The sequence below is a fragment of the Micrasema longulum genome, unplaced genomic scaffold (genome assembly GCF_059751315.1).
Source record: "Micrasema longulum isolate JH-2025_06_02 unplaced genomic scaffold, ASM5975131v1 h1tg001328l, whole genome shotgun sequence".
Taxonomy (NCBI): domain Eukaryota; kingdom Metazoa; phylum Arthropoda; class Insecta; order Trichoptera; family Brachycentridae; genus Micrasema; species Micrasema longulum.
The window spans coordinates 91107-111768 of NW_028278515.1; the positions used below are offsets into that span (position 1 = coordinate 91107).

At 32.1% G+C, this 20662-nt stretch overlaps 2 protein-coding genes across 2 annotated transcripts; one reads left to right on the top strand and one right to left on the bottom strand.

Annotated features, from left to right (window-relative positions):
* On the top strand, positions 1-7301 carry twf (twinfilin actin binding protein). Its single transcript, XM_088235098.1, has 9 exons — positions 1-192; positions 279-356; positions 1430-1541; positions 1621-1783; positions 4499-4632; positions 5611-5714; positions 6320-6463; positions 6588-6706; positions 6964-7301. The coding sequence occupies exons 1-9, from the start codon at positions 168-170 to the stop codon at positions 7114-7116; spliced, it is 1032 nt and encodes a 343-aa protein (XP_088091224.1). The 5' UTR covers positions 1-167; the 3' UTR covers positions 7117-7301.
* A 2050-nt stretch (positions 7302-9351) lies between these two features.
* Positions 9352-19041, bottom strand: 140up (RPII140-upstream gene protein). Its single transcript, XM_088235099.1, has 6 exons — positions 18590-19041; positions 17775-17940; positions 16410-16498; positions 13140-13273; positions 10846-10954; positions 9352-9567 (listed from the first exon to the last, which is right to left on the bottom strand). The coding sequence occupies exons 1-6, from the start codon at positions 18757-18759 to the stop codon at positions 9444-9446; spliced, it is 792 nt and encodes a 263-aa protein (XP_088091225.1). The 5' UTR covers positions 18760-19041; the 3' UTR covers positions 9352-9443.
* Positions 19042-20662: the final 1621 nt, after the last annotated feature.

Genomic DNA, 20662 nt, shown 5'->3' on the forward strand with positions numbered 1-20662 from the left:
ACGTCAAAATATTTAGTCTATGGTTAAAATTTTACCGGAGTTTTGAAGTGCTTTCATGCATTTTATTTATTCTTAAAACGATCTAAATTAGCACAATAACCGTGTACGAAGAAAGTGGCAGAAGTTAATTTATTTAAGAGTTATTTTTGTATGCTGACATCCTGAGAATGTCTCATCAAACTGGAATTCGAGGTTGGATTATTGTTTTGCTTAGAATATTTTTTTGACTACTTTTCTGCTATTTGATAATAATTTCGTATGTATTCGTTTGATTTAAGGGAATGAAATATTAAAAAGATTTTTTGGAGAATGTCACAATGGGAAAACAAGAGCGATTAAAGTGACAATTGAAAATGGTATGTTTAATACTTAATGAAATTATATTATATTATATGTATTTGATCTTGATAAGAATTGCACAGTACTTATCTACCTAGTGAATAAGCCAAAGTAATAAATGTAAAACATTTACATGTTTAATAGATAAATACGTTATGTACAGAGAATGAAACTAAATCAATGTAATCAATATGATTTCGGTAAATTCTTAAAAAAATATTGATACTTTGGATTCAAATTGCAAAATAATATCAGCCTAAATGTGTAGCATATATAAAAGCTTTAGATTGCAGGTTCGAAAAAAAAAATATGTTTAACTAACCCGAGTATTAAATACTTTTGTACTTATCAAGTTATGATGAAAAGTGTCATAAAATAAATTTTAAACTGCTTATGTAAAGTTGAAGAAAGTCACATGTGTCGTTGTTCTACAATCATGACGATTTGTTCTTATAATGTTTACACTTAAGGGGTGCGAAATAGACAAACAGGCATACTGTGGGCGTTGATAAAGTATTAAAATAGAAGTAAAGTTTACTATAAACAAACTATTATTTGTACTAAGTAATATGTAAACACAGATAATCATAACTAAATATGGGGGAAAATGCTAAAAAAATGCCTTAGCTGTAGGCACAATCAAAGATCTTACTACAATATGAAGAACATTTTAAAGCCAATAAAAAAATAAACAAGTGTGTATTTGTTCTGTCATTTTCTTAAACATTATAAGTTTTCATTGATTTTGCTGTGCGCGATTATCATATATATGTGTATGGAGTGAACCGAGTGAATAATTATTTTCTGTCAAACACAAACTTAGTCTGATATAAACATTGGAGCTGGACGGGTGTTGCGTCGCTTGAGGTATTGTTGCGATTTTGTGTGTTTTTGTCCATCATATAAAATACCTAAATCGCGCGTGCTCGCTACCCTACTGCCTCTCCTTAAACTATTCGTATCATATTGTATGAAATTGCAGGTACTGAAAATATCTTAGTTGGAGTAACTTCTAAACAAATAAAATCTACATAAAAGACTAGCAAATTGTGCCGGAATTGTAAGAATTATTATTGTTTTTAATTTTCAGAGGAACTGGCTCTTAAACAAAATGTAGCTTGTAACTCCACATGGGAACAAGACTTTGACAAAATGATTCCATCTTTGATAGAAGAGGATCAACCTTGTTTTATATTGTACAAGTAGGTATTTGATTGTTGTTTGTCACAACTTTCGCATTAATTGTTTATTGTACTAAATTAATGTTTTATGTTTGTATAGGTTAGATTCTAAGAATTCTCTCGGCTATGAGTGGGTCTTTATAAGCTGGTCTCCCGACTCTTCAGCCATTCGCCAGAAGATGCTATATGCCTCAACCAAAGCCACGCTTAAGCAAGAGTTTGGGTCTTCACATTTAAAAGATGATTATTTTTGCAGTATTAAGGTATTTCAGTTTCAATGCTGCAGGGCGGCATTTATTTGGTATTTTTAGTAACATATAATCAATTACCCACTATGTCTAAAGACTTTTCAGTGGGAGAGAATTTTTTAAGATAGGTTTATTTTACAGACTTTTAAAATACATTTATTTACTACTAATAGTCACTATAAAGTATTAAGCAGGTATTTTTTCAGTTCATTTTTCAATTTAAGATCTTCCATGTTAATGATGCTTTGCGGGAGATCATTGAACAACTTTGGAATAATGCAATTTAAAGTTCGCTCTCTTAAGTGATTTGTAATTCGGGGAATGACCGAACCCTTGGTTTTTAATCTAGCGTAGTGGGTGTGGGAAACTCTATTTTTATATTCCGGATCAACAAAGCGATCTACAGACAATTTATAGTCACAGAGTTGTTTTACCGGCAGGACATTACAGAATTTAAAATATCAAGTAAAAATCATATTACTATACGTAACAGTAAAAATCATTATCATAGTAATATTTTTTATTAATATCCCTACAGAGATGAGGTAGAATTTTTTCAAATTCAGGATTATGGATATTCGAGCGTTTACAGGGCTTATGACCTGTCATTGGCTGGGTTAAGTGGCCACTTTACGTTTTTACAACATTCCCCATTATATTATAGTAATATGCTGATATGACACAATAATATTATTATGTATCTAATTACAAAAATATAAATCGACACCGGAAAAAATTATCCCAGCCATTGCCATTTACTAATTGAATAAAAATAATTTTCTGGTGTTTATTTATAAACTAAGAGCTGTGTAATTTTAATTAGATGTCGCGCCGTATCCTGCTATCCACCCATAGTCAGTCTAAGTTATTTTGTGTATGGAATACTTGTTAACTTAGTAGCAAAGAAGCTTATTCGCCATAAGCGCGTAACATATTATTTCTATGATGTTTGACCCCTTTTATTAGTGGTCATTTTAAAATTGAACAGCAAAGTTGTGTATCATACTACTTTTGAATTTATATATTTTATTTCTTAAAATAGCACACATAAAAAATATCAATAAGCATTATATGTGTTTTAATAGAGGTACCTACATATTATATTATACTTATATAATAATCGTTTATAACATTGTTGCGCCTGCAATATCCGTTAGTGCCATTTAAAAAAAAATTAAAGAGATAATTTAAACATATTTTTTGTTTACAATAAAACAAAAAATACTTAATTTTGTTTCAAAGTTGTATAGTGAGAAATTTTATTTATTTAACACATACAATACACAAATTCATTATAGCACAATTATTAAGTTTCATGTCCCGACTTGTTAGAAAATTCCATGTTAAGTCAGGACTCCTCTATACTAAAATCAATACATTTATAAATATTATGACACGCCAATATACAAAATGTATAGTAAAAAATTATACAAATCAAAAAATAAAATACAAGCAATCCATTTAATAATAATAATTAAAAATACTTTTAAAAAAGAAAAATTGCATGATGGATATTGCGAGTGTGACGACGATAAATTTACATAAACAATAATATGCCTTAACGTGATGTTTAAATGTTTATATTCTTCTTTCTTTATACATGTTTTTTTCCCATTTTGTAAAAAAATACCACTTTCCAAAAAATTTAATTTTGCGACTGCCTTCTTTTAGTAAAATGAAAAACGTAGCAAAATTACTTATTTTTAATATTACAACTAGCCTTTATTGTATTTTGTTTATAAGAAAATATATAATTTTCTTTGCAAATTGTTTGTCCTTCTTTTTCTTTACTGTTTCTCAGAACATATGATCCATTAAATAATAAAAAAAATAATTATCTTAAAAATAATGCTTCACAAAAATAGCATTTTTCCCTCTTTCCAATTGTTCAAGAAGCTAAACTTTTAGATATAAGACAAACATATTGTTTTCAATGTTTAAAATATATATTTAAGAACCAAAATGTATTTACAAGTAATTCAAATAGATCAAGTCAAAGAAGGAATCGTGTGTTAGATATTTCTAATAGTGTGTATTTCTAGTGTGGTATTCCACACTGTAAAACGAAGCTAGCACAGAGACATGCATATTTTATAGGCCAAAATTTTTTTATTTTTTTTTTTACTGATAATATTTCATTGATCTCAAACTTTCAAAATTTTACTTTTTTAAACAACACGCACTATCCTGGATTCAAACAAAAGATATTAACTCTTTTTTACTATGATATATTTTGTTGTCCTTTAATAAAAAGGAGTATTTTTATGTTTTTTTAATTTTATATTTTCTGTTTCCTTTTTTAATTAGTATAAAATAAAAAAGTACCTTATAATCTTTTACAGAATATTTTCTTTTCTCTTTCTTAATAATAAAAAATATTATAACTGTCTATTTATTATAAGAGCAAAAATTCATAAACATTTCTTGTATACCCACGAACAGGCCATGCCTTTGTGGGATTTTTTTGTTTACTGTTTTTACTGTCAATATGTATTTCATTGCTATGTAATTATCTTTTGTTTTTTGTATAATCTGTTTTACCTCTTATGTATATTGTAAAAAAACAAAAAAATTACATCTTTAGTTCAAACCTCCAACCGCTTTACCAAATCATAATCCCCATTTTTCAAGTACAGTTGTTTTCGACTAATGAAAAATGGCAAAATTGAAATATTTGGGTAAATCATAAGAAAGGAAAATACTTATTTATATAATATTAATCTTTCATAGGAAGAAGCGACTTTGGGTGGATATAAACGCCACCTTAAGACAGTTAGTGAGCCCGCTCCACTTACTGGCCGTGAGGAAGCATTACGAGATCTTACCATTCATGATAGTAATACCGATTTTAGCACAGAATCAAGGTCATTATACTTCAGAATTATTATTATTATTACAAATTATCAATTTGAGTAACTAAATATCAATCACAATAATATGAAGCTGATTTGATAGTATTTTTTTATTACTATGTATGGATTTAAAAATCTAACTGAAGCAGAATAAAACTTAAATTTTCTCAAAGAAGCTGTATGCTGTGATTACTGCTATAACTTCCAGCATTTCAAACACAAATTAGCTACTAAAATGGAACTGGAATGATTAAAACAGACTTGGCGTCAATAACCTGGTACCTAAAGAAGCCTTTTTCCGGCAACTAAATGAAAACAAAAGTATCCAGTTCTTTTGTTTATGAAACAGCTCTACTTAGGTAGAACTGCATTTTAATTATAATATTAAAAATACATGTTTAGTTTAATTACACTTTTATTTATAATTTTTACCAGTGACTGGGTTTCGTTGTGACCGTCATTGTCATACTGGCGGGAGACTAAACAAATTTCTGTTATGTACAAGTTATACACAAGACTCAATTTTAAGACCTTAATCCAAAAACCAAAATATTTTAGTGTTACTTTTCGATAATTCATTAATGTTTTAAATTATCGTGTTTATTTTTATTACAATTTCTTTATTGTTGAAAATAGCTTTTGTCTTCATTTCCTCGTCAATTTTATAATATAGGGCTTTACATATTTCTTAGTGTTTCGTGTAATATTAGTTCCGCTGAACGTAGACACGTTAGACATCAAGGTCAAGACACACGGACTTACTGTGTTATACGGGGGACCATCATTATAGGAAAAAATCTAACATGAATGTACGTTATAGGGGTGTTTACTGTGTATAAAAACCTCATACATCATAAGCAAGGTCAATAATACTCCCATATATAATTTGCTCAATGAACAGTTACAAGTATGCTTGTCAACATATTATGTGTAATGTATTTTTTGTAAATAATAAAGAGATTTAAAATAAAAAATTATATTGTTTGACAGGCAACAAACAATGAGTGGTGTATCATTCCCCATGACTGACGATGCCCATAAAGCCCTGGAGAATATGGCTCGGGGTAAATACAGTTACCTCCAGTTCAGAATTGGTATGATCCATCTTTAATTATTACAAAAATTTGTATAATACAAATAAATAAATATAATTTATTATAAATAAAAACTTTTACATTGTTTGCACTATTTAAAAAAAATATATCCTTCAATTATTGAGTTTGATTTGTTTCGCAACTGGATAACTCTAGTTTTATATATTTATATTATTTACAAATCATAAACTTCAATTTAACTTGACTTTTTTCACATAATGCTATCCTTAAAAAAGCACCTATCTAGTCAAATGGAAATATTAACAAATTACAACAGGGATGGAGAATACCTTAAATAATTGAATATGGAAGTCTAGGCATTTACAGGAATGGAAATACATATTGTGATTTGAATAATCAAAAAGATGGTTTTCAAAAATTCTTAGATTCGAAAAACTCTTTTAGCCTATCTCTGTCTTTTATCCAGACTATAATGTGCCGTGAAAAATCATGTTATTCACTAACCACAACGTTGTTTTTTTTGTGCTCTTTCAAAAATATTTTTTATGTGTAACTAGGACAATTTTTAAAATTTTATTAAATAATACATTTATTTAAAAACGAGCAAAGGTGTGGTTGATACTTCAATTATTGTTTTATTCTAGACATTGATGAAGAGAAAATTCATCTTTCTAAGTCAGATAATATTCCCGTGTCGGCGTTGGCCTCGCAAGTTCCCGCGGATGCTGCCCGTTACCATTTGTTTTTATTTAAACATACACATGAAGGAGATCACCTTGAAAATATTGGTAAGTTTTTACATTAATTTTATCTGTTTGTGAAAATGATTTGTTAAGAGTCAAGGATGAATGTTTTAAAAGTGCACATATATTATATCGAAAATAATCTCATTAGAAAAGTGTTCTGTTTCAGTATTCATATATTCTATGCCTGGATACAAATGTTCTATAAAAGAAAGGATGTTATACTCCAGCTGTAAGGGGCCGTTCTTAGACAACATTCAGAGATATGGGATAGATGTTGTTAAGAAGGTTTGATAAACAAAATGTTTCCATTATACTTGAGTGAAATAACCATTTTTTAAATGATGTGTGTATCATCTACTCTCTTTCTAATGTCTGATTATGCACAGCATTTTGAAATTTATAAAAATAATTTTATTTGCTATGTACATAATATCAATTTTCAATGCAAGTTAAATTATCAGTACGCTAAATAGGTTTATTGTGGATTTACATTTTTGTATCCTCAGTTCGGCTGCTCATTTCCATTTTGTTTGTGTTTGTAGGTAGAAGTTGATGAGGCTCAAGAACTAACGGAAGAATTCCTTCAAGACGAAATTCACCCAAAAAGAAACCTCCATAGACCTGCCTTCGCCAAACCCAAAGGTCCCCCTAACAGGGGAGCTAAACGCATTACCAAACCTCAGAGCGACCAATAAACCACAATCCTGCCCTGTATACAAACTTTTGGTGCACTTACCACATATCACTTGATACTACCGGAGTATCGGAGAATACTCTTGCATTATTAGAAGACTTACTTTGCTGGCATTAGCTCTTATTGATGAGAAGGGTTGTTTATTTAAGTTTAAAATGCTTATATTATATTTTGTCATGAAAACTATTCCTGTTTTATAATTTATTTTTTAAAAGGTTTTTCTTTGACAGTGAAATATAAAATTTCTCAAATATGATATCCATTCATTTAGGGATTTCATAAATTAGAAGGTATTTCTGCTACAAAAGAAACAAAGTATTTATTTTCAATTCATAATAAAAATATTTGAAAAATATCAATGAGTGGTAAATATGTGAGTAAATCAAATTTTTACTGTGAATTTTAAAAGTTTATTTTAGTGCATAAAAGCATGTTATAAATAATACATTTATTATGATTTTTAAAAAAAAATATCCATGAAAGCAGTTGTTTTCTACTAGCACAATTTTTATTTTGATGTTTTGTGTGCAATGTCTTGACATGTATTGTATAATATTCCAAATTACTATACATACTACGTATTTGCCAGCAATATATTATCCACTAAAATATTGAGATTAATTAAATCAATAATAATGTCATTATACAACCATTATATGTGTGTTTACTGGAAGTATAATATAGCTTGTGAAAAGTAAATAAATTGCTAATATTGCATAATATTTATAAACTTGTATGTAATATAACATCATCCTAGATAACTTTAACTAAATGCTCAAGTAAATTATGTTGTGTTATCTAAATAAGCGTACGTAAGTAAGCTATTATTTAGAAATTAAGTCATGACAATAAATGTTTGTCAGAAGTATTTTACATTTTAAACTTCGATTATAGATTATATTATTTTTATTAAAATTATTATATACAATTGTAATCAACTTGGCGAAATTGAATGTCGAATAAAAGTTAATCAGGTAGGTATATTATTTTTGGAACAAACATCTGAAATATGTATGTTGTGTCTATAACAAAAGATTTTGGATTTTGTAAATTTTAAGCATATTTTATATTATATACCTGCGGAAGGATTAATATTTTTAAAATATATGATTTTATTTTTAAGTTGATTTATAATATATTATAAAACTGAAAATACATGTATGTGTTTGTCTGTTTGTTTGTCCGTCACAGCATCTCCTCCGAAACGGCAAGTCGTTGTGAAATTTGGACAGGTCATTTTAGCTAAAATTCGTAGTTCAACTGTAATATTTTCAAGTCAAATTCGACTCCACCTCTACTCTATTCTACTCATTGTAGACTTGAAATTTTTTACGGAAAGTCAATGGAGATGTAAAATTAAGAATCAATATGTAAAATACTATTTTCAAATCAACCCTTCTGCTTTAGAGCAAAATTTAATTCGGCCTATATATATCGAGATACAGACTCAAATTTAAAATAAAAATAAAATCTCAATCGGAGGTCATAGCAAAGTGGAATTTAGTAAAAAAAAAAAATGGCTTTGCTAGATCAACCTTTCTGTTTTCAAGCAATTTTTTGAATGGGCTATAAAGGTATAATATTTACACCTGAAATACCTTTGACAACATACCAGTCATAGTGATATGAAATTTAGAATGAATGTGTAAAATGCCATTTACAGAAAATCCGCAATGTTTTTTTTTCCAAGTGATATTTGACCTCTACCTTTCCTCGATAGAGTCGAACATCTTAACAGTAAGTTGTGGAGACGTGAAATTTAGAATCAATGTGTAAAATGCCATTTTTAGATCAACCTTGCTACTTTAGAGTCAAATTTCAATCACAAGATTCGAATTTTTTATCAGAAAAAAAAATGCTTGGAGAATTCAAACTCATAGTAGAAGAATAAAATGTTGCAAAAAAATATCTACTATATAATTAACTTTGACCGAAATCAAACTGTACAGTCTAAATTAAAAATGCTCGAAGTTAATTATTATTCAAAATATAAATTGCACATTACATTGGAGATTGCCTTTTTTATATTCTATATAAAAAAAATAATATTTTTATTGAGCGCAAAAACGGTGGATCCTGAATTTGAAATTAATTTAAATAATTTTGTTGTAAAAATGTCCTAAAACATAATTTTGAAGCTCGCTTGAATGTCTGCTCCTACTTAAAATATTTTTGTCACAACACACAAATTCTATTAAAAATGAGGGGAGGGTATTCATTAGTAATAATAAATTAATAAAATTCTATGGTGTTTTATATTACTTAAATTTACAATGACTTTTTCCTAATTTTCTAAAAAATTTATACATCATTGATTCTGATAAAATTTTAAAGAAATTTCTTAGGTTTTTCCGTGCCGTTTTTTTCCTGCAATGCCCTGTCATGCTCCTCTAATAAAGGCGTGGATGCTTCTACTGCAGACATTTTAAGCATTTTTTTCTCAACATCCAACCTAAGAAAGAGAAATTTCTGTTAAATGACAATATAAGTGAGATTACAAATCAGTTGACCCAATTTCTTGTTGACATGTTTATTAAATACTGTAAAAAAAGGTATTTATGTGTTACATTACTGGATACATTTATAAAATATGTTATATTATTGATCAACTAAATGCCAGTCAGTGAAAAATTCACTTTCCGTTTTTTTCGATCCTTTGATACTTCTGGATTAGCATTTTATTGCACATAGATATCACAAGGCTATCAGATTACAGAGAGCTTCTCCGGAGAGCTTTCCCCGTTCATTTAAGTTCCGGTTGTTGGAAGCGGGCACCGCGGCAGAGACTTGTGTCTTTAGATGTGGTGTGCAACGGACAAGCCACTTAAAATTGGTCTACTTAAAATGGCAAAAAATAGATCAATATTAAAAATGATGCCTGCCTTAGACTCCTTTCTTTAAAAAAGATTTGTTTTGCTCTCAAGTTTGTTGCCTTATGTAATAAATTGTAAAATTTAAAAAGTGTCACTTTTTATATCTTCCAACCTGAGATTTAATAGCAGAAATATGTTTTTTTTAACTTTGAGGAAAGGTAGTCTAGTTTTTCTTCACACAACCATGTTATGGGACTAGAGCAATACAGGCAATATATTTACCATAGGCCTGCCTGTCCATATCATTTTGATTTTATTTTGATAAATTGCTTACTATGGGCACTAGAACCATCCAAAAGCCCTAAGAAGAGCTCAGTTTTATCTGCCGTCTTTGGACATACGATATACGTAACTATTTTTGAAAAATGCAAAAGGTACAGGCACAAAAAAATTTATTCTATTTTTTATTAAAAAAACAACTAAATCGGTTCCGTTTTAATGTGCGGAAAATGGGACAGTGAAAAGTCAATTTTATTAAGGCATAATAAATCAGAGAGAGTGAAAGAAAAACAATGTTCAAATACCTATTATATTTTTAAATACCTAAAAACGGCACCGCACCCTTTTAATGTCATGGTAATAAAAAATAAACCAAAAATTGAAAACAATATATGTAAAAATTAAATTTGAATTAAGTCATTTAAATAAATACAAAACAACAAAGGCGCCAGCATATCTTCAGGTGCTTGTAATAATAGCGACCAAATACAGCGACAAAACTTGTATCAATTACTTCACCCAAATAGCGTGGTGCTAGTGTTGGCCGTTTTAAAGCCACTGGCCCAAAGAAAGTTTATACCTGAGATAGCAAACATACCACGAGTATTGCACTTTTGTCTACCCTGACCCATATTTACCTCGACTGTTTATATTTATATTGCCAGAATCGCATTTCTTCCATGGACATGCCGGTAAGCTGAAGGATCAATAGAGTACCAGCTCCGCCCAGTGTTCCCAACACTAAACCTGGAATTAATACAAATTGACTATTATTGAAAATAATTCTTAGTCAAATGTTGTGATCTGTACATTACGTAAGTCTGAGATAAGCATTATTGACAGAATAAAAAAATTAGTTCTGTTCGAGTAAAGCAAATGGACAACAAAAGGACCGCCAAAAAGATTAAGATGCGAATGTTGATAAATGCAGATATCGAGGAAGAACGAGAAAGACATGGCATGACTGATAATCCGATGTAAGCTATGCCATCGGATGTAATGACTTTGGAATTCAACTTCCAAAAGCACTTTAAGGTGCCTTATACCTGATTGGGAACAATGGCTGCCAATAGCCCCCTATCCTACAGGAAAGGAGGCGTTGTGAGGTACACCGATAGCTCCAAGTAAGATGGGTGCTGGGATACACGGAGCTAGGCCCGCTAAAAGGTTTCCCATTAAGCTAGGGCTTTATCCCACTGTCTTCTAAATGGATTCTTCTTCACTATCTACGCCTGCACATATGAAAATTTGCACAGACAATACAAAAACAAAAGAATTTTGATTATCTCGGACAGTCCGCCTGTTCTAAAAGCCCTGAGCTCTGTCGAGATCAATTATTATGAATTAACCTTGGAATGCCTATGGACGCTTAATTGTGTTGGTGAGTTTAACAGTGCGACATTGATTTAGGTACCTGGACACTCGAACATCGACGGTAACGAGGCAGCTGATGAATTGGCAAGGCTGGGAGCTGAGACATCCCAATTAGGCCCTATGCCTTACTGTGGGTTGCCCAAATGTGCTCCTCGTAACGAGCTTGTTCACATGAGTAATAAGTCAGTCAGGAAAAGTCACATGTAATATCCATACTCCCTGAGATACAGATAATGCAGAAAAATTTTCTGCATCCTCTCTATCATTAAAGAATATATGGTTTCATTTGACGACCAAATGATGGAACTAAATTCCAAGCGACTTTTTACCGAGGATACAATGTTTTTAGAACCTGAATATTTGACAAAATCTTGGCATTTCTAAGAACAAATCCAAGCATTTTAAGGGGGTTACTGCATAATGATATATGTAGATTTATTTACTTAAAGGCAGTTTATTGCACATTATTTGAGATATAAGTCCCAACTCCATAGGACTAAAAGTCCTGTGTTGAGTTGAGATTAAATGATAACTTAGTGTCAAGCAGCACCCCAAGATCCCTGGACGTCGACGCTCGTTCAAGCTTTACTCCATCCATGATGTAACGGAAATAAATTATTTTGGACGCTTTTGTGTACGACATGACAAAACATTTAGAGACATTGAAGAACTATTTGTTTAGTTTACTCCATTGTATAGTATTTCGAATGTCATACAGAAGCTTCAAACAGTCCAAAGGAGTTCGTATTTCACAGAAAATTTTTAAGTCATCAGAAAACAATAGAAATTTGTAAAATTTAATTCATTGCTAATGTCATTTATGAAGATTGTGAATAACATTGGTCCTAAATTAGATCCCCGGGGCACTCCCAAGTAGGTGTGAAAAACTTCAGATTGATAGAGTCCATATACTGCTTTCGATCTAAACGAAACAGCATCTTCGGGGGACCACTGGTTAAACCTGAGGATGTTAAAAGCTCACCCCCTACCTAATATCCTGATACTTTACGGATCTGGGCTTGGCGGGGGAGATTTAGCAAAATGAGAACTCACGCCTTCCACACAGTAGCCAGGCTCTTAAAAGTCCTGGGCTTGGAGGGCGAGAACTATTTACGGGGACCCGTCACAATAGATCTTAACAGGCCGCAGTGAGGTCAGGAGCTTATATAACACTGAACCCTACCTTTAAGAATAAGAATAATATATAAATTTAACTCTTGTGAGACCTATGATGTCACACGAATTGGGAACATTGGAGAGATTATTTGCAACAGAGGTAGGACATTACTTAAAACAGTAAGTATTTTGAAAATGCATATAAGGTCTATCTCCGTTCTATGTTTCTCTATAATGAAGACAGATCAAGAGATTGCTCCATTTAAACATAGGAATAATAAATGACTTCTTTGCAATCCGAATAACCGTGCAACATTTTTTAGAAAACGGTGCTGGACAGACTCGATACGAGTCCTGTAGATTAGAGACCGAATTGCTATCGCACCATTTATCTATACAATTAATATCCTGTTAGATAATAAAGGCATAAAAAGTTTCTTACCCACTCCACTTCCCACCATTGCACCTCTGAGTCCCATATGACATCTGTATAATCCCCCTGTGATAGCTCCCGCTGCCACGTACTCGTATATCGATGATTTCCCCCGGTATACCGATATCGCTGTAGATATCCCACTAAAGAATAGAGTGATTTCATTCTCTAGCAAAAGCGTGTTTGCATACATGACCTTAATAAATAAATTACAGTATAGAAACCATGTAAGTATTTTATATTTAAAAGTTAAACTAAATTATGTTCATCTATATATATAAATATAAAATTAATGTATGAAAGTTTGTCCTTTATAGACTCGATAACTACTGGACCAATTTACATGTGATTTTTTCCAAAATAATCTAATTTACGTGAATTAGGTTTGTATATAATAATATCTTCAATATGTTCACCAGAAAAAGAGTTAGGAGCGAACATGTGTTTTTCATCAAACTTCCAGGGTTGCATTCGACTGAAATGCACATTCCAAAAAAATTCGAAGAATGTTGTTTTTTTGTGTATTAACACATTGTCGTCGGGACACGGCATTTGCCGTTTTTCGCGGACTGTCGGTCAACCGCGGGACACGGCAAATGCCGTTTTTGTCGACTGTCGGTTGTTGGCGGGAAACGGCATTAAACGGGTTTGTTATCAGCGTGAAATAAAAGGCCTTGAAGGGTGATTTGCTACCTGGGGTGCTAGGCGACAGTCTGTCGACGTTATTTGAGATGCCTTGTCCGGATTGGCTAGTGTGCCACTTGTAAAGGCGTCGCCAGAAATCTAGAGTTTTATGCGATCTCAATCTCCAGTTTAGTTTGAGTCATTTCACGTATTGGACTATTTTTCATACCGCTCGCACTGTTTTGTTTACTGTTTGGTATTTTCTTATTTGAATATATTAGCATTGTATAGGACGTTACCCCTACAAAAATGTCTTTACAAGCCAATGATAGTGACGATGAAGTGTATGCCGACAATTTATCTAATTGTTCATGGAATGATGACATTGAAGAGTTGTCAGACAAAGAACCGAGTGATGATGAACAAATACCAAGACCTAGAACGTTTCACCGTCGCACTATTGAAAGTGATTCTGATTCGGAGACGAGCTCAGATGAGGATGTGGACGAGTGGTCATCGTTTGATAATCCTCCAGTTCTGGAATCGTTTTTAGGCCGCCGCGGTTTGAATTCAAATGTCCATTGTCCTCAAACTGTAAGTGATGCGATAGAGCTATTTATCGGTGATGATTTGTTTGAATATTTTATAAACGAATCTAATAGATATTACCACCAAAACTCACATAATTACAAATTATATAAAAAATCGGGAAAGTGGAAAAATATTACTTTGAAAGAAATGAAAAAGTTTTTGGGGCTGATTATTTTGATGGGACAAGTTCGAAAGGATATAAGGGACGAGTACTGGTCTATTGAACCAACAACCGAAACTCCTTATTTTGCTAAAACGATGTCCAGAGACCGGTTTCGGCAGATATGGAAAGCGTGGCATTTTTCTAACAATGAAGAAATCATAGATAGTTCCGACCGATTATGCAAAGTAAAACCAATTATTGACCACTTTTTACCTAAATTTATTTATTTTTGATGATCAAATGTCAAATATGATTTCTTTGAAAATTTCGATCGAAAATATTATTTGGTTTAGAAATTGTGTCAATTTTAAGAAAGCGATATATTTTTGCGCTAATCGCGAAAAACACCCGCTATAGGCTAGAGTCTATTGTTCGAAGCGCCCGACTACAATGTGTTAAAAAAGTTTGTATTTTAATGTTTACAAACTACTGAATACTGAATCGATTAATTTCCTTACAATTTCTTAATTTCTACATATCAACTTATTTTTAATGGATTTTTAGTAATGCTTAAATAATCTTAGCTCTTTCTTTTTTTTTTGTTTCGAATTAAATGTCAAGGTCACGTCAACGCCCGGCTAACAGTTAAAGAGTGACTGAATTTGCAATAAGCATAAGTTGAGTGTCATAATTTTAGAATGCTCAGGGTAAATAGAGGTCTGACTTTTCTTCATTAACACGTATTCCCTTATTTTCTCCATGGATTATGGCACTAGTATAGTGATTTTTGCATGATTTTGATTTGAGCACGACGGGGCCTCTTGGCTAATTACATGAGGAGATAAAACAAAAAACTAACCCTTATTACGAATATATAAATAGCTCAAAAAAGTCAAAAATAAATAACGTTTGTCTTCATTTACGAAAAACGTTTGCTGAACCAGCTTATAGCATGCAAGTCAACGTTCCGGAAAATTAATAATTTTCAGTTTTTTAATTCAATCATAAACAAGTACCTTGGTACTTACTTATCAATGAAGCCTTTTTCCTTTTATCCGAACAGTTTTTGCAAACTTTTACAACACAATCAGGCATTTTATTTTTCATTTATTTTGGTTTTGATTTAAATGTCAAGCTCACCCCAAAACACGGCTGGCGATTAAAGAATGCCTAAATTCGCGTTAGGCATGGGTTGAGTGTCATAATTTTAGAGGGCTCAGAGTAAATCGCGCTCTGATTTTTCTTCATTAACACGTATTCCCAAATTTCCTCCCTGGATTATAGCACTAGAGCAGTGATTTTGCACAATTTTGATTTGAGCACGACGAGGACTCTTAATGAATGTATAAATAGCTCAAAAAAGTCAAAAATAAATAATGTGTGTCCTTATTTAGAAAAAAACGTTTGTTTAACCAGCTAATATAGCAGGCAAGCCAACATTCGGGCAGGACAACGTCTGTCGGATCCGCTAGTCGTCAATAAAAAAATATGCACTGGGTGCGAAAAGGGAACTGAAGATGATGAATACATGATTACTCACACAAAATAAGAGAGAAAAAAATTTACAAATCATCGGGTCGTGGTCTTGTGGCTAGTGTCCCAGACTCATGGATCAGAGGTTCGAGGTTCAAACTCCTCTCTACCACAACTTGATTTCCATTTTCTTATAATGAGTTATTATTTAGAACTCATTGAAAATGGCCCTAAAAATTGAAGTAGTTTGGTAAATCATAAGAACGTGAATATTTATTTTATGCAAAAAAATAAATAAAATGTTTTATTGGAATGGTATGATTTATTCACCATAATTCCATTTCTCAGCAAAGTAAGGTATGCAGTAGTCTACTTCCTTTTTCGTATTAGTGAAATATCCATAATGGATGATGAGCCTCAGTGCTGTTTTAAGACAATCTCTCAATTGAGCTAGATTAGTAATATTAAAATTCTCGATAGAACATTACCAATAGGTGCCGGTGAAACCACCCAGTTTAAGACTCCAATTTAGTGCTCCTTTTCCAAATCCTATGGTGACCTGATCTTGTAGTTTTCTCTAAAATCATAAGAACATAATATTTAATCGCAAAATTTAAATATATATAAATATAAGTAAATTTTTAAAGATGTCAGTCTTGGATTTATGATATGAATACTCAGTGATTTGCGGAAAATTTATTACCACCAAATAAATTAACTTTAAGTTAAGAGGAAATACCATGTGGAACTTTGAAAAGGTGAGATTGTTTTGTCTGTTCAGCTGGAATATAGATAGATGTTATAAACTAGGAGCTCCAAATAGTTTTTTTTTTTTAATTTAGTTTACTATGGCTTTTATCATTTTTGGTAATACTAGGCAGAAACAAACAGTATTTACAAATGTTAAATGGGAGCAAAACAATATTACAGACAAGGCAGAAAAAAACAGATAAACCTTAAACAACTTTAACTCCGAGTAGTTAGAGATGTTTTATGCCGAGTCGCTTGAGATGTTTGACGCCAAGAGGTTAGACTGCAAACAAATGCACAATACGGCCAAATTTTTGAAAACCCAGAAAAAATTAAGCCACTGCTGTTGTAATTGTGTTGATTTATTTTTCTATTATGCCATATTTTAATATATTTTTTGTAATGATATCTGTAAAATGACTCCGTAGGGGGTGAAATTCAGTCTTTTGTCTACAAATATTTGGACAATCTCAAAATATTGTAATAAAACCAACTGGTCCAAGAAGAAGTTTAAAAATTGGAAAATTGTTTTCAGGCGCTGCCTAGTTAGATCAAATGAATCTCTTCACTTCAATAAAGGTTTCAGCTCTTTAACTTGCGTGGCCACTTGAACCAGCCAACAACAGGTCATAAGCCCAGTAAATGCCTAGACTTCCATATTTCCTTCTCTAAAATGTTCTTCATCTCTGTTGTAATTTGTTAAAAACTATACCTTTATGTTTGTAAAAATCACTAAAATTATTAACTATGAGTAGTTCTGACAAATATTTCCACCCACATAAATTATCTATTTGAACAGGTAATATTGAAGTCTTGACACCGGATTGTCCTGTAGTTGGCTGATTAAAGTGATCACTATACTGAACTATACTCATACACACTGTAATATTTACTATTCTGCCTATGTTTGTACATCCTTTTTTAAATTCATCAATTTTTTTAATAAATCAACATTGAGATTCGAGATTTTTTTGCTCCACAGAAGGTTAAACACAGTAAGAATTACATCACAGAAATCTCACTGGGATTACCGTGCTAGTAGTAAATGTCTTAGCTACTATACCACATTATTTATCAATGAGCTTTTTTAATATTGATATTACCTTTGCTTCCAATGGGGATTTGAAAATAGTAGCTTCATTTCTTTCAATAAAATTCAGGTACGCAAAGCGAGATTTAATAAATCCACCATAAGCAGCGCCAAAAAAGCCAGCAGTAATAGCCGCTTGCAAGACTGAATTCAACTCTTGGCTTAGATTACCAAATTCACTGAAAAAGTCAGAATAAAAATACAGTTCATATTTATTTTAAATGTTTATCAAACTCACCAAAGTGCAATCGAAAAAGTTTTAAAGGTGACGATTTTGTAATAGAAGCTGAAAAAATATACATTCAAAATTCAGTTAGACAAGCAACGTTAGCTGGAGCTTATATCTGCACCCAGTGATCCATAGGGTACTGCATTGATACTTAACTTGCAGTGTATCTTGATCATTTAATACATTAAGGCAAGATAATCAGTCTTGTGCTTTAAATCCAATCCAGGGACTATGATATATTAAAGTGAAACTCGGCTTTGAAAATATACATTTCATGTAAACCTTACCAGGAATTGAACCCGGGGCCTCGGACATTATATGCATAAGCTGTAAATCAACCAAGAGGCGGACTAATCTCCACTCTATTTCCTTTTTCAGAATTTTTACCCGAGAGTAGCTATCAAGTCACAAATTAATCCGGGATTCTGGTTCTATATCACACTCAGAACTGTATTATTTATTCTGCCGGGACACGGGATTACAACATTAGCTTAAGAACATAATTATTTACTGAAGTTTCGGAGAATTCAACGCGTTTTATGTAAACATATAAAATAAGTCATTTCATAGTAATATATCCATTGAGTGAATGAACTTACTCTGGTTTTAGAATTCTGTAAAGTCTTTCAAATCCAGATTCATTTTCGAGCATACTTTCATATAAGCCTTTATCAGGTTTAGTGTAAGGAAGTGAATCTGGTCCTTTCTCTAAAAAGGGAACACTTAATGCGAGTCCCATAGGACCCATTTGGGTAACAGATCTTATCATTTTGTCTCTCGGCGTTGATATCGTATTTTTTGAGACAAAAGATAATTAAAACACGGTAAGAACTATTTTTAACTGATGAGTGTAACGAGATCTACTAAATATCGAACGCGAATACGACTGTCAACAGTCAAATTTCGGCCAAAGCACGACCAAAGACCAAACTGTCGAACTGTCAATGTCAAAAACTAACCTAACAAAAAACTTATATTTATTGCTTGTCTTTTGTTATGGTCGATTCATTTTCACATGCGCCAAACGTGCCCGCGAAATTGAAAAAAATCCGAATGGGGCAATTAAAAAAATATATAATTTTTATATTTGAAGCACCAACTTTGTGGTTATTCATAATAATAAAATAAATAAAACAACTTTGTTTTTAATTACTAACTAAAAAAAATATGTATATTTATAAAACTCACCAAGCCAATTTCGGAGATCTTTTGTTTTAAACTTATTGATTATACTGTTTATTTCATTTTTGCCCGAATTCGATCGGATACAAATACAGAATATAGACCATAGGCATTGGTTAAACTTATTTTGCCCACTTTGAGAACGAATTTTTTTTTAGAGCCCTTTATGGGCCTACCACACACTCGACGAGTGGCATATGGGAAGTAGCGAGGAAAGGAGGCAGAGACGTAGTGTGGCAACATTACTCGTCATGCCGCACGTCATGCTCCTCGTCGTGCCCACCGCTCCCTATTTAGTCGGTTTTTGAGCGCGAGTCAAAGGACCGGCAATATGAGCGCGAGTGGTTGGCCACATAATCGCGCGGTCGCAGTACGCACGTGGTACGCATCGAGCGTTCACACAAGACACGCGCGTCATTTTTGAATGATGTATATTTCTTTGTCTGACATTGATTTAATTAGCTATACCAAAAAATGCATAGCACGCACGCTCTCACAGTTTCATCGTCCATTGTATAGAAAGACAAATGACAAGTGCGGAGCCTATTAATTGCGCGAGTAGAGCAATGTGTGAGCGGAGAGGGCAACATCGGGCGAGAGGACGGAGCAGCGCAAGGAGCATAATGTGGCGGGGCTATTAAACTTTTTAAAGTTATCATTATGTTGCTACTGCAATCATTATTTTTAAACATGCCATATACCCTTTTCTGAGTTCAAACTAACATTTTAAAGGAGCCTTTTGAATAAGTGAAATAATATCATTTTTTGAAATATTTTTATTAAAATTAAAACAAAGCGTTTTAAAATTGATCTAATGTGAAAGATGAATCTGATGCACTTTAACGAGTTTATGAATATCAGCCTCGAATTTACTTAAAAATAACCGTAAGTTGGCTCGTTCGGTAACATATGTAATTATGTAGTTGATTTCCCTTTTTATTTAGCAATTAGCAACGTTGCTAGTTGCTATAGTACTTACCAAATCTGCATTCAGAGAAATACAAAGATGGTGATGTTATCAGAAATCGTTGAACAATCTACCATAATCCATGCAGGTTACAGTTGCGGGATTGGCTTTTGCAGCCAAAATTCTTGGTAGTCATTCATGCATTTTAATTTTATTTCCTCGTTTGTAGTCAGTTCTATAAGTTGTTCTGTTCTTCTAACTAGGATGACCCTACGTTGTGTTGATATTTGGAAAAGGATCTAACACCCAGTCTGGTACCGCCCGTGTTTAAAATGTCCTGGAATCGTTTTTAAAATCAACGTGGAGGTTCTCCAAATGTTCAAATGTAAACAAGCACGTCGTCGTTGTTGAACGAAGCTGCTGATTAATTAGGGAAGTATAACACGTCTGGTTACATTTAAAATATATTTATTGATTCAGTTCATACATTTTTTAGAAATTAAAGAAATACAATATCAATATACAAATACAATTTCAATGGTTACACGGGTTAACAAGCACTGGCTTTACATATTGAGAGGCA